The sequence below is a fragment of the Puma concolor genome, chromosome B2, assembly GCF_028749965.1.
Source record: "Puma concolor isolate L17-30 chromosome B2, mPumCon1.1.hap2, whole genome shotgun sequence".
NCBI lineage: Eukaryota > Metazoa > Chordata > Mammalia > Carnivora > Felidae > Puma > Puma concolor.
In genome coordinates this window covers 131364083-131387448 of record NC_141671.1, presented here as the reverse complement: position 1 = coordinate 131387448, position 23366 = coordinate 131364083, and the positions used below count along the sequence as shown (strand labels likewise).

The 23366-nt window shown below is 45.9% G+C and overlaps 1 protein-coding gene across 1 annotated transcript in view; it reads right to left on the bottom strand.

The window, feature by feature from the left end:
- Nucleotides 1–23366, bottom strand: part of PHACTR2 (phosphatase and actin regulator 2) — a 293165-nt gene that overhangs the window by 262574 nt on the left and 7225 nt on the right. Inside the window, exons 2-3 of the mRNA XM_086708411.1 lie at nucleotides 15214–15358; nucleotides 13417–13953 (exon numbers count right to left, since the gene is read on the bottom strand). Coding sequence (XP_086564537.1) covers nucleotides 13417–13953; nucleotides 15214–15358 — 682 coding nt within the window. The remainder of the gene's footprint in view (nucleotides 1–13416; nucleotides 13954–15213; nucleotides 15359–23366) is intronic.

Below are 23366 nucleotides of genomic sequence, written 5' to 3'. Positions count from 1 at the left end.
TGTTATCTTCTTAGTGCATCCTCAAATCTACCTATTTTCCAACATTCCCATGATTATCAGGGGCAGCACCAACATTCTGATGCTCAGGTATCCCTTCAAGGGACGTGCACGCCCAGTCCATCATGGCCGAACCTCCTGAGGTGTCACAGCCTGGTCTGGGCATCAGTAACCTCAACTCCCCTCTCCTTCAGCTTCTCCCTCTTCTACAAAAGGCATTGCAGACACGGAGGAACGAAGACTTGAAAATTCTCCACGGGAATAAAGCTTTTCAAAAGTGTGTATTCCTTTTTTACTCTTGTCTTTTCATGTTTTAGGCAATGCTATCTCAAGAAATAGATTTCAGTTTTGAGTTTCCAGTGAATAAAGTGTTTTAATCTTTTTTTAAAAAGAATTCTAGGTGGGGCGCCTGGGTGGCTCAGTCAGTTAAGCGTCTGACTTTGGCTCAGGTTATGATCTCACGGCTTGTGACTTTGAGCCCTGTGTCGGGCTCTGTGCTGACCGCTCAGAGCCTGGAGCCTGCTTCAGAATCTGTGTCTCCCTCTCTCTCTGCCCCTCCCCCACTCGTGCTCTGTCTCTCTCTCAAAAATAAATAAACTTAAAAAAAATTTTTTTTTTAATTCTAGGTGAAGGTAGTCAAAGGTACAAATTTCCAGTTATACAATAAATAAGTCCTGAGAATATAATGCCTGACAGCCTGGTGACAACAGTTAACAATGCTGTATTGTATATTTGAAAGTTGCTGAGAGAGTAGATTTTAAAAGTTCTCATCACAAGAAAACAAATTGTAACTATGTGTGGTAGTGGATGTTAACTAAATTTATTGTGGTGATCATTTTGCAATATACACACATATGTCGTACAGCTGAAACTAACACAATGTTATGTCAATTATATTCCCTCCACTCTCCCCAAAATTCTACTTCTATGTCTCACTCCTACTACCTACCAACCCTCTGGACACTAGACATTAGAGGGTTTTGCAGATAAAGTCTCAAGAGTCAATTCACATGGGCATTCTTAAAGCAAAATATCCTACATAAGTGTAAGTCCTAAACACTCCCTCTCTCTAAACCTTGAAGAGCTTCCAACTACTATAAATAATATACAGTAAGGCTTGCCAAATAGGAAAGCAAGGGGAGACTTTCACGCAAGATGGAAGTTTCCATGGATGGAATTTTGAGATCCATCAGTGTTAAGAGGAATGCATCCTTAAAGCAGTTGACAAGCCCAGTTAAAACTATCCAAAGAGGCGTGCTCCTCCAAGTGTGGTTCACAGACCGGCAACATCAGCAAAACTAAGATGCCTATTAGAAAATGCAGAAGCTCTCTACCCCAAACCTACTGAGCTTCAGTAAAATCCCCAGGTGATTCAGAAGCACGGTAACATTTGAGAAATGCTACATGAGGTAACATAACGGTTATCCAGATTGAATGTGAACTTAGATGAGAGCTCTGGTCAACAAACCATTACAGCTGATTTGAGTCAGCCATTTGATGCATTGAAACATCACCCAACACCCATCTAGAAGCAAATGGTGAACTTGGTGCTTTCTGGTGTGGCTGACTAGGACTTCAATTTTCCATCTCTCTTGGTGTGCCTTTGCTGTCTGTTGACTATTAACAGAGCAACAAGGTGATAGTGGCTGAAAACCACAGCCTAGGATTAAGGGCTTCCTTCATGGGGCACAGGGACCAGTTGAATCATATCGAGACACCTCCACCCCCAGTCCTCGGTAATACTTTAACACAGGTAAGGGCCTGCAAAAATGATCACCAAGGGGAGCCTTGGGGGAAGAGGGCTCAAAGAGCAACAGTTAAAGGAGGTGTGTGTGCAGGAAAAGGGAGCAGTGATATAGCCAGGCTGTCAAAGGTAGGACAGGGACAGATGCATGCAGATTTTGATGGCCAAGGTAGATTTTTCAACACTAGAAAGTTCAAAACACCTCTTTCTCCTGTAGCGGCTGTTTATCAGATGCGGGTCCCTCCAAGTGTGTTCCTGGGCCTGAGATAAACACTTTGCCATTGCCTGAGGCCATGGACTTCCTTCCGATCCCAGGCCTCAGGGAATTTGTCATCCAGTGAAAAACCACCAATCTGGATCTGGACAATTGCATGTGACCTCATGCCAACTCTAAACCCAAACTGAGAAGTGTTTAATCAGATCAGGTCTGAGGAATGCCATCCCACAACCCAAATAGGCTCCAGAAGCCAGGGTCACCATCTGGGAGAATATAATCCCCAGAGAGCCAGGATTTCAATCAAACTCATTACCACAGGGTTCTATTTGAGAAGAGGCATGGGAGCCTGATCTTCTGTGTGAGACCCATTGTTAACATTCCTAGAGGAAGGAGGAGGTCTGGTAAAACATTCATGGAGGGGTGAGTGGAAATAAAAGGGGCTCACATGGCCCATAGTAATGTATACCCTGCAGCTGGTGTAGATGACACATCAGGTTTCCCACCAATCACGTGAGAGAGAAGACTGTCTTCATGACCAGGCCTTCTTGCCATATTCTTCATTCTTCTTGCTCCCTGTGGCCCACCCCCCAACATGCACCCACCCCGTGCCCCAGCCAATAACTTCCATCACCCTTGCTGTTCCTCAGGAAAATCCCTCCTCCTTCCTGCCTTCCCCACAAGTCTAAGACACCCCACTGTACTACTGAAAGCCCACTTCATTATAGTTTCCTTATTCTTTTTCTTTTTATGTTTTATTTATTTTTGAAAGAGAGTGTGTGAGCAGGGGAGGAGCAGAGAGAAAAATGGGGACAGAGGATCCAAAGCAGGCTCTGCGATGGCAGCTCAGAGCCCCATGTGGGGCTTGAACTCACAAACCACGAGATCATGACCTGAGCCGAAGTCAGACGCTCAACTGACTAAGCCACTCAGGCGCCCCTATGTTTCCTTATTCTATGTCACTTTCTTATTCCATTCCTTCTCTTCTTTCTCACCTTAACAGGCATTTATTTGGCTTTTCTCAGTGACGCTTTAGCTTCCCCAAAGCTCAGGAATGCCTCATCTCGCTGGTCTTCTGGTACACTGAGGTAATGTAACCTTTGATGTGTTTGCCCATCCCCCTTCATCTGTTTTTTTATTTACTTTTTTTTAATTTATTTTTTTATTTGAGGGAAAGAAGAGGGGAGGGGCAGAGGGAGAGAGAAAGAGAGAGAATCTCAAGCAGGCTCTACACTCGGCACAGAGCTGGATGTAGGGCTCGATCCCATGACCCTGGGATCATGACCTGAGCCGAAATCAAGAGTCAGAAGGTTAACAGACTGAGCCACCCAGGCACCTGTCCATCTCTTATCTAAGAACTATCTTCTCCACACCTATGACAGTGCACATGAGCAGCCTCACTTGTCCTGCACAATGGCTATAACTAATTACAGGAATAGCTACCTGGCCCAGGCTGGGCGTCTGGAATCGGGATCCAAGGACACTGAGGAGTCTCTCTGCTGTCTTGAACTAAAGATGTGTAAATTTGGGAACTCCATGGTAAATGTACTCATAACAACAGAGAAATCTGGTAGGGGAGGATGGACGGAAGCACAGATGTATGGGAGGAGATGCATAGACAGACAGACAGATAGATGGAACCCTGGAAAGAAAAAGTGCAGGAGCGGTGGAGAGAACTCCCTTCTTGGCCGCAGGTTAACTTCTCAGTTCCTGGTTCTAGGCCTCATGAGACCCAACTCTGCTTCCTGGTTTCGGAATGCTCTTACATCCTTATTTAAAAAAAAAATAATTTTAAGGGGCACCTGTCTGACTCAGTTGGTGGAGTGTGTGACTCTTAGTCTCAGGGTTATGTGTTCAAGCCCCATGTTGAGTGCAGAACTTACTTTAAATTATAATAATAATAATAATAGCAATCTCTCAGATTGCTCAGACAAGGCGATCTCCATTACTGTCTATGGAAATGTGTTCATTTGACCAAATCCTTGCTATTAATTAGTAATCCTCTCCTCCATCTTACTTAGCACCCCCCACAAACACCACAGTTGCCTTCTTTTCTTTCATAATCCCAGAGTCACTAGACTAACAGTCAAAACTGGCCTGCTTAGTTAGTGTACATTTCTTTGCACAGTTATACATTTGGGGGGCATGATGCATTACTATCAAATAATATGAATGACTTAAACTTCAAAATGATTGCTGTTCCCTCCAAAGTAATCATGCTGGGAGACGACAAATATATTCCCGCAATGTGGTCACCATCCCAGCCATTTCCAGAATGCCTTTTCAAATCTGCCCCAGTGACGTAAGTCTATGTCTCTGAAAGACAAATATGATTTTTAAAAAGAACTACAATTGTGCCATCATCAGGGCAAGTAGCTAAAATGAGGGATCCAACATCTTACAAAACTTTTGTTAAACAATGTTTTATACATTGGAATAATTGGAATAAGCACATACCCTTCTAGTATGACAGCTCTAAAATATAACATTGGTTTGAAGACATAAGTTCTATTACATTTTTAAACTATAAATCAGATTCTTCATCATAATCACACGTTTCTATCACTGTCATCCAGGCATCTGGAACAGGAATCGGAGATTTGTAATGCCCAGTAGATTGGGCATTACAGTAGATCAATTACAGTAGATCAATGTTTATTAGCCTGTTTAATTATTATTTAATAGAACTTATACCTCAAAAGAGGATATGACAACATTCAAGTAGGTTAAAACATACATGAAGACAAAACAAGATTATGGACATGGTGCGCCTGGGTGGCTCAGTCAGTTAAGCATCCTACTTCAGCTCAGGTCATGATCTCGTGGTTCATGCGTTTGAGCCCTGCACTGGGTTCTGTGCTGACAGCTCAAAGCCTGGAGCCTGTTTCAGATTCTGTGTCTCCCTCTCTCTCTGCCCCTCCCCAACTCACGCTCTGTCTCTCTTTGTCCCAAAAGCAAATAAACATTTAAAAAATTTGAAAAAAAAAAACAAACAAGATTACAGACCAATATTGATGATGTGAATCATGGCCATAAATTGCCACAAACTTAAAACACGTGAGTTGCTAATCCAAAATTGAAGCATCGTATCTGTGACATTCCTGCCCTGGTCATAGTCCTGAGCTCTGGATATAGATAACGTACTTTAAGTCACAGTTTTCTTCTTGTTACAAAGGATAAGCAGTAGCTGTTTTTTCTCAAGCCTTCACAGAGGCACCAAGAAACTGCAAAGTAAGGCATATAAATGTCAAGTTTTAGCCAATAGGTCACAAAGTGAGCTAGGTCTCAGAACCCTTTCTAAGGCAAGCTGGTGCAACCTATTTCTCTGTGCAAATTTCAGCTAGCATGATCAAAGATAATGAGTCACCTGGTTATGGTATTTTTAAAACACTAAAACTTCTTCGGTGTTTTTTTCCCTGAGCTTCATAGTCACTGAAACTAAACTTGTACTTTGAGACGAAATATGGTTCGTGTGCATGTGTTATACACCTGACTCCAAGATTGAGTACTTTTGGTTTAAAACAATGCACTTAAGTAATGATCACTGATGTGTGCTTGCCTGAAAATACTAACTCCCAGAATTTCGTCCCAGTTCATCCAAATTCGCTATCGATATGAGAAATTTGAAGTGTTGGAGAGACTTTAAAATAGATAATTGGTTGGGGCCTTAAAATGAAAGACCGAGAGGAAGAGATGTTTGTTACGACAATCTCTCTCAAGATAGTATTTGTAGAGTGAAACATGACACAGTTTCCTCCCTGTTGGTGGGGGTCCATGTGAATGGTCTTCTATGAGAGGCGATGGATACGCACCCAGGAAGCGTGTGGTAGAAGAGAGTCTGAGCTTTGAGGTCAGAAAGATTTGAGTATTGGTTCTACTACTCCCTGCTACCTGCGGGACTTGGATGGGTTGTTCGACCCGCACCAGCCTCCTTGTCCAAAAAGTGGAGCTGATACATAGCGATGTCACAGGGCTGCCATAAAGATGAAATGTGATAGTTTGTGTAAATGATGCAGGGCCAGATCAGCATGAGGTTTCACATCCCTCTTGGCCCACTGGCCTACACTCTCGCATCTAACACCCAGCACCACCTTCCAACAAGGCTGCAGAATCCCTGTTGCTTGGATTGCATCATCACCAGGCTGAGGCTGGACTCACATGCACAACTTCCCTTTCACAAATTTCTCCTATAGATGTCACAAGGTGAAGCTTCCATGATACCCCCAAGGACGATTTGATTTTCTCATGAGCGGCTCTTCAAAAACACTCCGGTTAGTTCATTTTTTAATTTTAAAACATTTGGAAATCATAGCTTCTATCCAATGGGCCATTTTATTGATTAATTGACTGATTGCCTAATTTTCGATGTAGAGTCTTGATGTCAAAAGAACTGACTTTTAAGTAATTCATACATTAATTCTGTAAATATCTAGTAAGCACCCGGCATATATATAGCCGGCCCTGAATTAGGCACTGAGCATGCAAAAATAAAGAAAACATTATTTTGGGGTGCCTGGGTGGCTCAGTCAGTTGGGCATCTGACTTCGGCTCAGTCACGATCTCGCAATTTATGGGTTTGAAGCCCCCGTCAGGCTCTGTGCTGACAGCTCAGAGCCTGGAGCCTGCTTCGGATTCTGTGCCTCCCTCTCTCTCTGCCCCTCCCCCTGCTCACACTCTGTCTCTCTCAAAAATAAACATTAAAAAAAAATTATAATTAACTTAAAAAAATAGTAATAAAATAAAAAAAAGAAAACATAATTTTCCTTTTCAATGACTATACAGTATGAGGAAGGAGATAAACCTATCCATAATTGTCATATACCACAGTAAGTCACATAATAGAAGTATGCAAATGGTGTCACCATTTTATTGGCACTTTCAAGTTCAAGTTTTCACATGTTTCTGCCTTACAAAATCCCACGAGCTAGGTGTTACCGTTACTAGTCGCCTCCAGGTCAGATATAAAGAAGTCAAGCAGAGGAAAAGAAAGTAAGTTGATCAAGGTCACACAGATAATAACCATGATTCTGTGTCTCAAATCTCAGTTGCCCGGGCTCTTCAACCAGTGTCCCTCAATATCCATGTCACAATACACTCAGAACACACCTCTGTCAAGCTTGCAAATGCCTCACAAATGTCACCCAAATTGTGTATCTCCCAGGAGATTCACTCTCTGGCCTTGGCCTAACACCCAGTCTTCCTCTCTACCCTCTCCCACAGGAACCCTCCTGAGAGCCAACCCAACTGTTGAGTGTTTCCTGATGACACGGAGTTGTTTCAGGCCTGGTGCTTTTGATTTTACTGTTCCTCTCTCCAAACCCTCCTCTGCCCCCTCACCCAACTCCATCTTCTAGTTCCTCCTCTTGCATGGAGATAACACATCTTCCTCCTCCAGGAAGTCTTTCGTGATTGCCTTGCCCTAAGCCATTTCATGTAGCTAAGCCTCCTGGGTGCTCCCCCAGGCCTGGGACAGGGCACAAGTCATACCTCATACTTTATTGCACTGCAGTTGTTGGTTTATTTGCCTGTCCTTCGCCCATTGGACTGTGAATTCCTTAGGAATTCACAGCCTGCGTTTAGCCCATTTACTGTTTGCTAATTGAATGAATAAAAGAAAAAATCCCTCGCCTTCTAAAAATCCCTCAGTTCCTTCTAAGTGGCTATATTGACATCGTGTGACCCCCACCTCCAGGCCACAACTGGCTTGCGCTTGGGTGGGTATCAGATGAAGGATGGACAATCCATAGGCTTCTCTATGACCTATGATCTATGGCCTACTGTGAAAAGGTGGCTGCAAACAGTAGATCTCTTCCAGGAAATGCAAGCTAAGAAATATGAAGAAATGTTTCCAGATAAACATAGGGGCAAGAGTGAAAAGGAAGCAAAAGTAAAGTTGTTATAAGGCAGGTAGAAGCTCTGGTGTGGTGTTTGTAAGTAGATGGATGGGGAGGCACCTGTGAGGGTGAGGAATCTGCTCGGATGAGAGTGAGAAAGCCGGCCGGCAGAGGGGCAAAGAGAACCGCAATGCCAGGGGAGACCGTGCTAGCAAGAGCAAGAGGAAATTGTTCCAGGCGTTGCCTCAGTTCCTGACAAGTTTCTGGTCTCAGCCCCAAGTCAGGTGCAACCTGACTTAACAGGTAAGTCCTTACCTAAGAGGTGAAGATGATTTTTAAAGTGTTTCGGCCTCTGCTGCAGGGTAACAGGTGAAGTTGAATTTAAAAACGTGCCGGCCTCAGGTATGGGACCACCATCAGCTTAGGTAGCACCTCTGTGACTCACAGGAAAAGGCACCCGTGCTGGGATGAGGCCTGACCAAGGGTGGCTCCTAGCTGGATGGGAAGCCCAGGGCCTTTGTGCAAAGAGAAATGTTCCCTCCTAAGGGAGGGGTGTCTGTGCATGTACACCGGGGTGCACAGCTTGATCAGGTCACGGCACGGGCTGGATTTGAGCACCCCCCGCTGTCTGCTGTGCCCAGCACCCATCTGCGCTGCCCAGACTGCCCCGCCTTTCCCAGCAGGACAGCTTTGCTCTTCTGTGAGTAGGCAGAGACAGATAGTAAACTTAGAGCCAGATGGTCTTTGTCTGGTAAAAAAATCACTCTGAGCAACACAAATGGAAAGTGAGCCGGCATCCATTGTTCCTGGCCTGGGGCAGCTCCAGCCCAGCTGTGAATGGGGCCCAGGAGCCCCTGGCAGAGCATTAGCCTGGCAGAACAAGAGCTGAAAACGCAAGCAGTGGCCCAAATAGTTTTATCCTCGGGGGTCCATGAGAGGCGCTCTGAAAGCACAGGCCAAGTGTAGACAAGCAAGGACTTCCCCCAATGGGACGGGTGACCATCGGCTGCAGAGCCCATCCTGGACAGCAGCACCTCGCGCTTGTGGCCAGGCAGCTGTGGGTATGGGCTGAAAGAACATCCAGGTTTGCTAGATTTCTTGCTCCCTCTTCACTGAACACACCAGAGATCGAAGACTCCAGAAAAAGATCCTGCATTTCCCTTACCTGTACACCTAATTACACCAGGACAAGGAATGCTGGAGAGATGAATCAAGGTACCAAAAGAGCTGAGGCTGTTTCTGTGCAAGTTTTATTAAGTGGTCCATTCACCCATACTTCCCTTTTCTGAGATGCCTCACAGGGTTCTCTGCTCTGTGCAGCCCAACATGTAAGACTGAGAGTCATCACTTGAACACAGCCTCTTGGTCCAACAGGTGCAGTACAGTACCTGGAACATAGTACTTGCTGAAAGATTACAGAAGGAATATGCCCTATGTTGTATCCTAAGGCTCTTTATTCACTAAACATTGGGCTTATCAGAAGAGCACATCAGAACACTCTGAAAATGTTATAGTCACTCATGCAGAAAAAGATCGGTCTGAAAATTAAGGGAACACCAGTCCATATATCATGAAAAGCTTACTTCGGGATTTTTTTTTTTTTAATGGATAAAATACTACTACATTTACAAAGAAATGTTAGATTTTCAATATCCAGAACTTCTGCTGAATTCCAGAACTGTGAGTTCAAAAACCATAAAGCAAAATCAATCTGCATTTTTCTAAAGCAAAAGTCCGTTTTTATAAGCCCAATAAAAGGGCTTTTGTGTCAATTCTAATGTTATTTAAAGTATATTTTTAAAATGTTCTTTCTTATTTGAATATATTTGGTTTTCTTCGCATTTTATATGGATTTTAAAATATAAAACTATAGCTTTTGTGAAACCAATGCATTTTTATCACGTGAAAAAAAAACCCTGCTCAAATCACAAGTTAAAAGCCCTTGAAGTCTGAGATGCTTTTCTTAACAAAAATCTAGTAATGAAACACAGACAGGAGGGGCGCCTGGGTGGCTCAGTGGGTTAGGCGTCTGACTTCTGCTCAGGTCATGATCTCGTGGTTCTTGAGTTTGAGCCCCGTGTCGGGCTCTGTGCTGACATCTCAGAGCCTGGAGTCTGCTTCAGATTCTGTGTCTCCCTCTCTCTCTGCCCCTCCCCTGCTTGCTCTCTGTCTCTCTCTCAAAAATAAATAAAGCAAAAACAAAAACAAAACAAACAGAAGTGGAATCTCTTGTGATATTCCAGCAGCATCAACACAGTCTCTCACAGAGGTCTTTAAAAAAATATGCTTCATGGGCACCTGGGTGGTCAGTTAGTTAAATGTCTGACTCTTGATTTCATCTCAGGTCATGATCTCACGGTTCGCGGGTTCGAGCCCTGCATTGGGCTCCGTGCCGAGAGCATGGAGTCTGCCTAGGATTCTCTCTCTCTCCCTCTCTCTCTCTGCCCCCACCCCCGACCCTGGCTTGTGCTCTCTCACTCTCTCTCAAAATAAATAAATAAACTTTATAAAAAGAAAGAATTTAAAAATATACATATATGCTTCATACTGGACTGACTCTTATCGCCATAGCTGGCAAAATTTTAGAAGCCAAGTTTCAAGTTTTCAGTTATTCTTTCAAGGGAAGAAACATGGAGAGGAAATGAGGGACGGGGTGACAGATGGGGTAGCCTGGGAGTGGATGTTTTTTTGGAGCGAGGTTCTTTGATAAGCCATGACACCTCACAGTCTTCTCCTCCTTCCCCTCTTCTGCTCCCTCACATCCATACATCCTTGCAAAACATGATGTCCCCTCCCCACTCAACACTCTCTCCAGGTGAATTAACCCATTATTAGAAATTAACCCTTAGGAAGGACTTAGTGACAACCAGCTAGAATCAAGAATGGGAGTGAGAGGTGCCATTTGGGAGGTGGCCGCAGCAGAAGGGAGTTCTACTAGGACGTGAGAAGGTACTGAACCAAATCCTTCAACCTACACTTGCCCAGGCCAACCCTGGCCACAGCATCACAACAGACCTGGCAGCAAGCTATGTGGACACACGGTTCTCAAAGTCTGCTGCACAAGAGAATCACCCAGTACTCGGGCTGTACCTGATGCCAATTAAACCAGAATCCCTGGGGGGAGGGACCTAGCCATAAACTGTTTGTTGTTGTCGTTGTTGTGGTTTTAATTCCCCAAGTGACTCTAATGTGTAACCAACTTTGAAAACCGGTGTCAGAAAATAGTGCGTCTCAAATGCTACGTGTCTAAAAACATCCTGAGAATCCGTGAAATGCAGATTGGAAATAAGCTGGTCTGGGGTAGGGTCTGAGCTTCTGAGGTGAGACCCATGCTGCTCGTCTGGGCCAGTTCTGGCAAGACCACATGCGATCTAGCTCCAGATACTGCCCACATGTGTGCAGAGCTCCTGAGGAAGGCCTGGAAACTGGGCTGCCCTACACCAGGCCAAGCAATGTTTCCACAAGGTGGTGTAACCTTCCCCTCGTGCCCCTAAAACAACTCTGCTATCCCAGGCTGGTCACATCTTGCTGACTCTCTGGCATCCATGCAGAGGCTGCAGGATTCTAGGGAAACACTCTGTGTGTCAGTGAGGGGCCAGCTCATTCGTTACCTCTCTGACTCTAAGAAATGCAGGGAGCTCCTGGTGACACTTAGCCTGCTCTTAAATAAATGCAAGACTCAGTTCTGAAAATGGGATACAGTAACTTAGAAGACATTCACTCTTTTACACGTGGGTCAGTATCCCAGGGTGCAGGGGACAAGTCAGCTGAAAGTTGCCCCTTCCCAAAGTCCTCTAAGAGCACACTGAAGATACAGAGTTCTTGGAAGTAAAATAATGTTACAACTGGAAGTCATAGTTCACATAATGTATACTTTGCACACTCACATTTGAGAGTTCTTTACTGCCCTGTGGGGCACAGTCAGTTAAGTGTCCGACTTTTGATCTCGGCTCAGGTCACGATCTCATAGTTGGTGAGTTCGAGCCCTGCATCAGGCTCTGTGCTGATGATGGCAGGGAGCCTGCTTGGGATTCTGTCTCTCCTCTCTGCCCTTTCCTTGCTTGTGTGTGCTCTCCCTCCCTCTCTCTCTCAAAATAACTAAGTTAACATTCAAAAAATTATGTAAGAAAAAATAAAAGTTCTTTACTGCCCTTCTTTTGCACACCTGCCTTAATTTCTAGCTATGAAGATGAAAAAAAAATTTTATCTAGTCACCAAATTGACTAATTCTTAGTTGGTTCTTTAGAGTCATTTGAACGGCTAATCTTTGTAAAATCCAATCAAGATTATCCACCGGTCAAGTTCAGTTTGGCCAAGGCCTAAAAAGCAGGAGGTAAATCACATTCAACTCAGTGCTTTCACCATATGAATTTGGCAGAATATTCTTTTCACAAATACCATGACCCACATCTCACTACCTGTATTTAACAATTCTGAGTGGCTTTATCCAGCATGATCTGCAAAGTCAGATCAACAATACCTCTGATACTGTCTAAGTATACACGTTGTGTGGCGAAACGATATTACAAGCACAGGAAGACGGCGGGTTCTGATGGAAAACAGAGCTAGCTAGCTGGAATGTAGTCAGAGGTATGGAAATGTGCCTTTTTTGAACAAGACACTTGGCCTCAGGTAGCTGTGAGGTTGAGTCACAGCTCAAAGGCCTGACCTCAGAGCGCCGCACCGGCCTTGGACTGCTGTGGGTAGTTTTGATGTTCGCTTTCGTTTCCAGCTTCCCAGCTTCCATGCATCCTCCTTGGATGTAAATCGGAAAGCAATCCCTGGGCAGTTAACAAATCCGTGGACTTTTAAAAACAGTTCTACGGTTCCTAAGCTGATGCTTTGTTCAAGAGCATTTAAAAATGATGAATTATTTAATCCTCCGTGCGGTAGCTCCACACTCATTCCCACTTTAAGTACCGAGATACGAGAGACAAAGGTAAGTGGTTTGCCCCACGTTACCCGGCGCAACCACCCGCCCTCGGCCGAGTTCCTGGTTCTGCCGGTCGCGGTGCACAGACCGCGCCGAGGAGGGACCAGGGCGCTAGGCAAGCAAGGACCAAGCGAATCGGCTGCAGACGCGGAGGTGCTGGATCGAGCCTCTGTCAAATAACAGTGAGAACCAGGGGCGCAAACAGCCTGGCCAAACTCTCAGTACCACCTGCACGGTTTTTACAGGGAGGAAAAACTCAGGCCCTGAGTCCTCTGACCAGCACCCCCCCCCCCCCCCCAAGAACCCTTTATTTCAAAAGCACGAGCAGTTAGGAGGGTTTCCAAGACCTGCATTGGCCCTGGCCCCCATCGTGAGGGGGCCGCACCCTTCCGCGGGATCAAAGTCTCTTTCTGTCCCGCACGGCCGCGCTCGCTGACCCAGAGGGCTGCACCCCCGCTCGCAGAGACGCGCGCCCACCCGGCGCACCGACCGCAGCCCTGCTGGAGCATCTCCGGCCGAAGGAGCCAGCCGCCGGCAGCAGAGCAGGAGGACCGCGCGGGGAGCTCCGTTGCGCCCTCCCCTGCGCTCACCGCAGCCCCTCCCCTCCCGCCCGCGTCCCGGGCCGGCCGCGTCCCGCCGCCACCTGCCCCGACCGGCCCTCCCCCGGCCCCCCCAGCGCCCGGAGCCGCCTTACCTGAGCCGGAGATGTGGACCCGGAGCGGGCGGCCCCTGCTGGAGCACGACGATAGGTCACTCTGGGAGCGGCCGCGGGGGCTCGGGTCGCCGGGCAGCCAGCGCTGAGCGGGCGCCGGCGGCGGGGCGGCCGCCTGGGGCTCGGGGGCTGCGGCCGCTGCCTGCTCGGCGGGCTCGCCCGGGGGCTCCGCGGCGCGTCTGCCCGCCTCGGCCATGGGCTCCCGGCGGCGGCCGGCCCGGAGCGCGGGGTGGGGCCGCCTGCGCTGCCGGGAGCGGCGACCCCGAAGCAGCGCCGAGGGCGGGGAGGCTGGACGCTGGGCGCCGAGAAGCCGGTGGGGAGGGCGGGAGGAGGAAGAGGACAGAAAAGTTTGCACAGGAAGGAGCCGCCTACAGCCGGCTCTCGCTCCGGCGGGCGAAAGCCGCAGGGCTCGGAGCGGGGCCGCCCTCGGTGCCCGCGAACCTCCCGGCTGCTCCTCCCCCAGGCCCAGGCACTGCCCTTTGCGCGAGGGCAGCAGCGGGGTCCGCTCCGGCCGAGCGGCTGGTCACCCAGCAAGCCGACCCCAGAGAAGCGGCGTCTGGGCTTCAGGAGCTGTGATGTAAGGTCAAGGTTAACAATGCATTTCCATTTCTTTGGGATGGGGGCGGGGGGGGGGGGCGGGGATGCCAGATACACGCTCTGGGGTCGCCGTGGGATGGAACAGAAATGGCCATACCCAGTTGACAGACACGAGACCACGGTGCAAAGGACACCAGACCTGCCGGTGGCTTAGTGGCAGATCCAGGACCTTCTAGCCCTCAAAGCCCTTCTCTACCCTCGACCGTTGGCCACACTCCTGGGTTTCTGTCGACTGGGTAAACTCAAAGGTCATGTTTAAAAGGCCAGTCTTCCGAGAACTGAATAAATAACACAGATTTGATTACTGAGTCTACACTTTCTAACGGAAAGACAGGTTTCCTGGCCGCCGTGGACTGCAAATATCTTTGTTGATATACCATGCCTTGTCGGATTGTGCAAACTGGGCAAGTGGAGATTTCGCTGATTCGGCGGGGTATTTCGCAGGATAAGCTTTATCAGGTTCACATTAGGCCCCCAAGTTGTGACTTGCCCAGAAGAGAAAGGCTGTAAATCAGGCTCAAGAGTCACCTGAAGAATCATTCCTGAAAACTCATGGCAAGAGAGGAATGTCCCTGGGTTCAGTCACGGGCCAAAGATAGGCAGCAGGAAGAGAAGATGTGGGGGGGGGGGGGGGGGGGGGCCGGTTAGCCATGAATGAACATTCATTGAGGCACCATGTTTCAGGTGGATGTCAGACACTTCGCACATATTTTATCCTTTAGTAAGAAAACCAACCCAGCAGAGGAGGTAAGAGAAAGGAGGGACAGAAATGAGGGGTGCCAGCTAGGGAGGTCCCTTACTACCCAGAAAGGCCTTTGTAGCAACTAGGTCGTAATAATAGCAATACCTCACCCTTAACAATTTAAAATGTCTTTCACCTAGAATTTTCACAGCAACCCTGTGCAGAGGGTATGATTATTCCAGCTTTGCTGTGAAAACCATCCAAATACAGGTACATTTCCACCCAGTCAGCCACGCTCACCTGGTCCTGCTCTAAATATTTTCTACTTTTCCACCTCTTCAAATTTACACGCCTCCAAATGTGACTTTACTTTCTGATACCTCGGAAGTGTAGGACAGAAAAAAGATGTCCCTGCTTCTGAGCATTGACTTGTATTGTTTCAGTCGGTGGGGTAGCTCGATGGGTTTCTCCGTTTCCCTGAATGGTCATCATTAGGTTACAGTGGTGATTCTCATCATCATCATCTGCTACCCCGTGGGTCGTATCACCCAGGGATGCTGTCCGACTCCTTACATCCACTTTCTCAGCAGTTAGCCCCCGCCCCCCGCCACCGCCAGCTGCCTGGTCTTTGGGGCATCCCTTTCTCTGCAGGTGGGGGTCCCCCCACTTTACTCCCCATGGCTTTTACAGCATGAGAGCTCCAGCTGTCCTTCTAGGACGCCTGCTTTCTCTCCTTTCTCTGCTTTCTCCTCTGTGTCATCTCTTGTGAAGGTAAATAAAGGAGTGATTAAATACTTCAGAACACAGAAGCCTTCCCTGGTGCATTATTCAGTTACCCAGCAATTTACCATTTCAGCTATTTTTCCATAAATACGTATTTGAGTGTCTGTGTGGGCCAGGCAGCATGCTAAGCACTCCATGCCTTCAAGGAGCCCCTCAACCCTATGTTCCTCCAGTCATTTCCCCCTCACAGCCCAGCTTCTAGAGAAAGTAACATCTACTTGCTAAATCCCCTGTTGTTCCCCATGCATTCCGTTATTCTCTGGGTGTGTCACTTCTGTTCCCACTGCTGGAAGAGTGGGGCCACTTGGGCTAAAATCACTTTTGAGCACCTAGGTGTCCACTGCAGTGGGAACCTCTCAGGTCTGACTTAATCTGGCCCCTGCCCCAGCTTTTGACACTCTTGACCGCTTGTCCCCTTTCTGGATTCTGCCTCCCTGGTTTCTGGGACACTCATCTCACCAGGTGTTTGTCCAACCTCTGCCTCCTTGCTCCCTTCTTCTCGGGGTCTCTTTTTCCATTTATTCTTACCCAATGTTCCCCAGCGTCCATCCTTTTTCTCCACACTTGACATGTTTTCCTAGGAAATCCCACCCTCAGTTCTGAATTGCACAGACTCCCACACCTCTGTCTCCAGCCCAGCCCTCTCTCCTGGTCATCAGAGCCCAGTCTTGATGCTTCCTTGATGCATGGCAGTCAACATTCCCAGAGCTGAACTCTTCCCCTCCCCCCCCCTCCTCCTCCTCCTCAAATATCTAAAATAAATATCTCCAGGGGTGCCTGGGTGGCTCAGTTAAGCATCTCATTTTGGCTCAGGTCTTGATCTCACAGTTCGTGGGTTCAAGCCCCCCCATATCAGGCTCTGTGCTGACAGCTCAGAGCCGGGAGCCTGCTGCAGATACTGTGTCTCCCTCTCTCTCTGCCTTTCATCTACTTGCTTGCGCTCTGTCTCTCTCTCTCTCTCTCTCAAAAATAAATAAACATTAAAAAATAAACAAATTAAATAAATAAATAAATAAATAAATAAATAAATAAATAATAAATATCTCCAGAATCTGTTTCCTCCCAGCTCTTCTCCTACTGCCACTTCTTTAGATTGAGACTCATCTTCTGTTTTCTCCTAAAGGGAAGGCCTCTGCCTCTAGGCTCCCTTCCTCTCACTCTGCCCCTCTCTCATTCCTAGAATGATCTTTCCAAAATGCTCACAAGATTGTGCTGTTCCTCCATTAACATCCCTTTTAAAAAAAAAAAAAAGTTTATTTATTATTGAGAGACAGAGAGACACAGAGCATGAGCAGGGGAGGGGCAGAGAGAGAGGGAGACACAGAATCCAAAGCAGGCTCCAGGCTCCGAGCTGTCAGCGCAGAGCCCGACGTGGGGCTTGAACTCATGAACAGTGAGATCATGACCTGAGCCGAAGCTAGATGCTTAACTGACTGAGCCACCCAGGTGTCCCCATTAACATCTCTTCTAAATGAGTGTCCATGATACACATTGAAGTGTCTGTTCCTCGGCATGGCAGATCAGGACTTCTATCACTTGCCCCTACTCTTTCCTCACTATTATACACACCCTGCCCTGTGGTGTGCAGATCTCTCTGTGGCTCCCTGTTCCTCTCCTCACAGCGCCTTCACACCCCCATTTCCTCTGCCTGGAGTGTGATTCCTGCCATCCTTAACTGACCAACCATCACTCATCCTTCAAGCCTCACGTCAAGTATCCCCCCTTCCATGAAGCTTTCCTGACACTTCCCTCACCTCCAAGTCAGGTCAGGCCCCCTCCTAGTGTCAGAATGTCCCATGTGTGTCTCTGTTATGTCACTTTTCACACAGGGTTGTAGTTGTTGGGGCACTAACCTCTGTCCCCTACTCCCTGTGAGCTACCTGAGGGCAGCAGGTACTGAGACCGAAGCAGGTACTGAGACCGGCCCTTGTTCTCTCAGAATGCTGTGTGTTCAATGAATGAATCAATAAATGAAATCTGTCCGGGGGGACAGACATTAACAATTACCAGGCAATTCATGGCAAGTGACAAAGCTGAGAAGTATGTGGAAGGTGCTATGGAAACCCAAAGGAGCAGGCACCTAATTTGTCCGAGGTGAAGGATCAGGGAAGGCTTCTCAGAGGAAGTGGTTTCTGAGATGCAGAGGCACCCAGGATGTCTGAGGCACAGACGCTTGAGAAAGACAGTCCTCAGGACACTGTAATAGATGGTTGGAGAACAGGAAGTCTAGGAGGAGTAGCTAACTTTTGAGTCTAGAAAGGTGGACAAGAAGTGGATTAGAACTCACTTCAAATACCCTTATGTTTATGCAATACTAAAATAGTTAGACATCATATTTATTTGGGGCTTGTTTATTTCTGGTTTTGTTTATCCTGTCTGACTCCTGCTATAAGACTTCCGTTTTCTTAGCAATGTCCTCTTGGCATCTAGGACAATATTTTGCCCAGCAATTAAACCTATTTGACAGACTGATAAAAAGAGGCAGATGGTTCCATTTTTCAAAGCAAAATGTTTCTAAATGGTATTAATCAGTTTGTTTGTTTGGCTTTTTTCATTAAACATCATTTCTGAGAGGTTAGAGACAAAAACTGAAGATGTGAAAGGAACTACTTTTAATTATGCAGTGTTGTAATGGGATTTAACATACCAAAAACATAATCTCATTGTTTGCCTATTGTCTTTAAAATAGTGGTTTATGAAGCATCTGGATGGCTCATTTGGTTCAGTGTCAAACTCTTGATTTTGGCTCAGGGCATGATCTCACGGCTGGTGAGTTTGAGCCCCACGTCGGGCTTGGTGCTGACAGCATGGAGCCTGCCTGAGATTCTCTCTCTCTTCCTCTCTCCCTGCCCCTCCCCCACTTGCCCTCTCTAAATAAATAAATAAATAAATACTAAAAAATTTAAATAAAATGATGATTTATGTAAGAATATAAAAGACATAATGAAAATGTATCAATTACTTTGATCTGCCCATTAGAGCCTAGGACACTCTAAGCTTTCAGCAGGAGCATGTGGATGGAATGCATGTCCTTCAAGGTCACTGTCTTCCTCCTCCCTCACCAGGCCACGTGGGCCTCTCCTAACGTCACAACTGACTTCAAGGGTTCTTTGTATATTATAGTTTCACTTATGGAAGGAGGTCTTTTTATTCAAAGATTTTAATACATAGTGCAAGGTGCTGGCATTTGCGAAATTAAACATGCTAGGGAGCTGAAGGATATTTAGTAAATCATTGATACTTCATAGTGTGGTAGTGTTTAGATATGAGTGGTACCCAACACCTGTACTGCTCAGGTTAAAATCAAACTCCCTGAAGACATTTCTTGAAGACAATACCAATCCCCTTGTAACTTGGATTACTTTTATAACGTAAATTTATTGTGCTGTCTTCCCCTGCCCCCCCCATATACAGAAATTTCCATTTATGAGATTTTCTATATAAAGCATGCACACAGCAATATAAAAGTTTTCTTAGGAAATACCATTCCAGAATACATGGCATCAGACATGGGTATCTTTCATGGACAGTATTATTTCCTTAATACATGTAGATAAAATCGCCATGAGTGAAGGAAGGGAAATCAAAGTAATAATATCTGAAAAGCAGTGTCATAGATCGGAATGGATGATACACAGTCAAAATGAAATAACAGAAAAGCAAGGAATCCAGGTAATGAAAAGAGCTTGGTAACAAAACAAACAAAACAAAACAAAACAAAAAGGAAGATAAAGGACCATAACATGTGAACATAGGCCTGCGTTTGAGGTTTGCACTACACAGGAAAAAGAGGAAATGGAAACTCTTTATGATGACCTCTAGGGTTTCTTCTGGTCTGAGATTTGATGGTTCTACAATAATTTTTTTGTTTGAGTTTGTTTTAAAACTGAAGATTAAATTGTTTTATGGGAGAGGCCAAAGCGGGTTCACAGCAGGTTCACCATTTCTCTGTGGGGTATAAGGTTGCGAAAGTAAACATCTTTCTCTTTTTTCCCCTCCCCTCTCTTCTTTCTCTCTCCTTTTCTTCCTTTCTCACTCTACATTAAACAGCTACTCTGTCCTACTATGTGCAGGCTCTGTGCCAGGCATAGAGGTAAAGGAATCTCTCCAATCTCAGACCAACAGCCATGGACACAGGGTATACAAACAACAATGGCGAGACAAAGGAGGCAATTGTTGATCCTCTTTCATGGGTCAGGAAAGACTTCAAGGGGGGGAACATAAGAAGGAGGTCCTGAAAAACCACGTGGGGATGAAAAAGAGAAAGAGGCAGGGAAAGCATGGCTGGCATAGAGAATACCATCACAGGGGCCCAGGAGGAGGGTGGGGAAAGAGGATATGGAACACAGAGGGTCATCAAGGGATTTAAGCAGTGTTGCAACACGATCAGAGTCATCTTTCATTTCCATTTTGATACCTTGATTTGATACCTAAGTGATACATATACTTGATATGTTGAGTTGTTTTAAGGAGTTGAAATAATGCACATGAAGTGCTGAGTGTAATGACTAAGCATAAACAGGTACTTGGAACTCAATACGATGCTCTAAGACAGATAGGATATGCACTAGATTTCTTTATTTCTACAAATCATACCCAGCCCAGCCGTATCCACAAGGTGGCCCAAAAGACATTTTCCAGAATTCCTTCCTTCTCCTTGAAACAAACAAGAAGTGTTTACAGCTTTAAGAAGATAGGAAGGGACTGTCCCGTGGTTCCCAAGGTCAGCTACAGGGTCCTTCACCTAGACTTCCAGACATCGGCATGCTCCCATGACACTGTCAACACAGAAGTCACCCTTTCCATGTCCTGACTCTCCAGAGACTGTTAGAGGGGTGCTAAGGTACCCGTCACTAAGATATCAAAAGTCTCAACCCCATTCCCAGTTGGAGGTGGAGGTGTCCAACACCTCTGGGGATTGGATCCTCCTCAATTCAACCCTCAAAACACTAAAATCAGTTTGTTGGTGGGAATGCAAAGTGGCACAGCCCCTTTGGAAACCAGTTTGGCAGTTTCTTATGAGGTGAAATGCACACTTACTCTGTGACTCAACACTCCCATGCATAAGTATTTACCCAAGGGAAATGAAAACTCACGTTCATGCGAAAATCTGAAAGCAAGTGTTTATAACAGCTTTATTCATAATCTCCAAAAACTTAAAACAACCCCCAAAAAGTACATCCACACAACGGAATACTACTCAGCAATATAAAGTTATGAACTACTGATAGGTACGGGATGCAGGAATCTCAAAAGCATCACGATAAGTAAAAGAAGCCAGACGCAAATGACTTCATGCAGTATTATTCCACTTCAGTAGTGTTCTGGAAAAGGCAAAACTATAGGGACAGAAGAGACAGCATGCTGGGCATGTGAAGAGGGGAAATTTTTTTGGCTAACGAAATTGTTCTATGTCTTGACTGTAATGGTGATTGTGCAACTGTATTTGTCAAACGTCATAGAATAATATGCCAAAAACAGGAAATTTTACTGTGATTAAATTATACATCAGGAAAAAAGAAAAGGAAAAAAAAATCCCGTCACATTGCCCTCCCTTTCCTTCCCTTTGGGGATTTAACCAAACTAAAGGAGAGTTCACCCACCTGATGCACGGCAAGCCAATAGAAACTGACATTGGGCTTTAACAGTGGAGGAAGATAGGCTATTTATTGGTGTGGTGCCATCTAGAAGGGGAGCTAATCCTCAAGTCCCGGATGCCCTGACAGCTTACAAGCAGGAGTTTTTGAAGGGTGAAAAGTCAGGATAAGGGTTTCATGCTCTTGGATCATGCTGATTGATTAGGCGTAATCAATGGCCAGCTACGATATTTCCTTTCTTGATCATCTTGTCCCTTCTGGTGACTCTCTGGTTTCAGTGTGATTGTAGTGAGGTGGTGGTTCCGCTTTAGGGGCCTGGAACTGTAGGATGTTCCCGGCAGATGACATTAGCGATGTCATCTCTAGAACAGAAAGGGAAAGGTTCTACATCCTGTGACTATTATCGCTATTTTCTTGCAAACAGGGCACATTATGTTTGTTATCTCAGGCAGAACAGCATCCCACAGACTTTTTGGGAAACAACTTTATATGTTATTTCCTGAGGCAATTTTAGAGGCTTCTTTAACAGTCACTAAGGGCTATGTGACTCTGGTCAGAGGCAGGGAGGAGCCATAGGTCTGAATTGTGGGATCTGGGGGCGGGGGCGGGGGGGGGGACATTGCATCCCTGGTTTCAGGGACAATCTGGCCAAGTTTCCTTGAATGGCCAAAATTTGCAGCAAACAGAGACCTGCTTAAAGATTTTTTTATGCTTGGAAACTTCTCTAGCTTGGAGGCCTTGTAATCACATGCAAAAATAAATGTTAAAGTGCTATTATGTGGCTCCCACAAAACAAAGGTCTATGCTTCTGGAAGGGAGACAAATTGATTCATCTGCAGCTGCACCAGGTGGTGATGGTCGGGGGCGGGGGGACCCAACAAACAAAACACAAATGTCAGTATAGGAGTCTTTTGGACTTGGTGATTTCAAGTTTGTTTGTTTTTAAGCAAATAACTCCCAAACAAATTGAACTTTCGGGGGGGGGGGGGGGGCAAATAATTCCTGGATGAGATGACCCTGAAGAAAAACAAAGACAATAACACCTCTTGAACTATTTTCTGCTCCATTCTCTCTCAGAATAGCATCCCACCACAGGATTTGTTCTTCAGGCTGGGTCTGCTGGAGTGAAGGGGGGGAGATGGAGACAGCAGGGGTTCAAGAGAAACGGGGAGTGCAGAGGGACATGGTGGCGGGGGGAGGCCAGGAGTAAATAGAGAAACATGGTCAATTCTCACGGGTATAATCCTTTCAAGGGTGCTCTAACAGGAAACAGCTGGAAGAGAGGGTGTTTTAGCTAGGTTGGCCATGGGAGGCCTTTCTGAAGATGGGACCTATACACAGATCTAAAAGATGAGGCATCATAGGTACCAAGGCACAGAAGCCACGATTCCAGGAAGAGGGACCAGCAGATGGGAAAACTCTGCAGGAAGAATGAGCCATGGAAAGGCACCCAGGGAGGCTGGGAAGTACTGAACAAGTGTGAGCTGCGGGTGGTAAGGGTGACGCAGAGAAGGGGAGGGATCTAGGGCCTCTGCTACTCCACGTGGAACAAAATATATAAGATTTTAAGCATGAGAGTGAGATAATCTGAATTACACCATTTTGGATTTATTTGCTTATTTTGTGAGTGTGCGCGCATGGATGGGTTGGAAGTGGGAAAGCCGTGAATGGAGGTCACTCTGAGAGTTTTGGCTTGGAAAAAAGTGGTAAAACTTGCTTTTTTTTTTTTTTAAAGAAATAGGAAACTGGTTTTATTCAATATTTAAAAAATAAGCAAAGCTATAATAATTAAAACAATGTGGTGCTAGCAGATTAACAGCTGTTAAGATTTATTTAACACATAAAATGTATCAGATATCATTCTAAGAACTTTATATGTATAACCCCCTCAAGCCTCACAAAAACCCTACAAGACAAGGACTTTGCAGCGCTATTTTAAGGCTGAGGAACAAAGGCACAGAGAGATTAAGTAAAATGTCCCAAGCCCCAGTGGTCTTACATGGTCTGGTTCCAGAGCCCATGCTATAACCACACATCATATGACCTGTTGGCACCAATGAGATGGCTAAGCTCATGAGACAGAATATGGAATCCTAATCAGTCCCAAATATACCTAAATCTTAGTCTATCATAAAGGCACCATCACAAATCAATGGGAATTAATCAATAAACTGTGCTTGAAATTTTTCCAAAGCATTTGGAAACTCTTTTGTAAAACTTCCTTTGACACATTCACAAAGAGACATTAAATAAAGATGGATTAAAGAATTAAA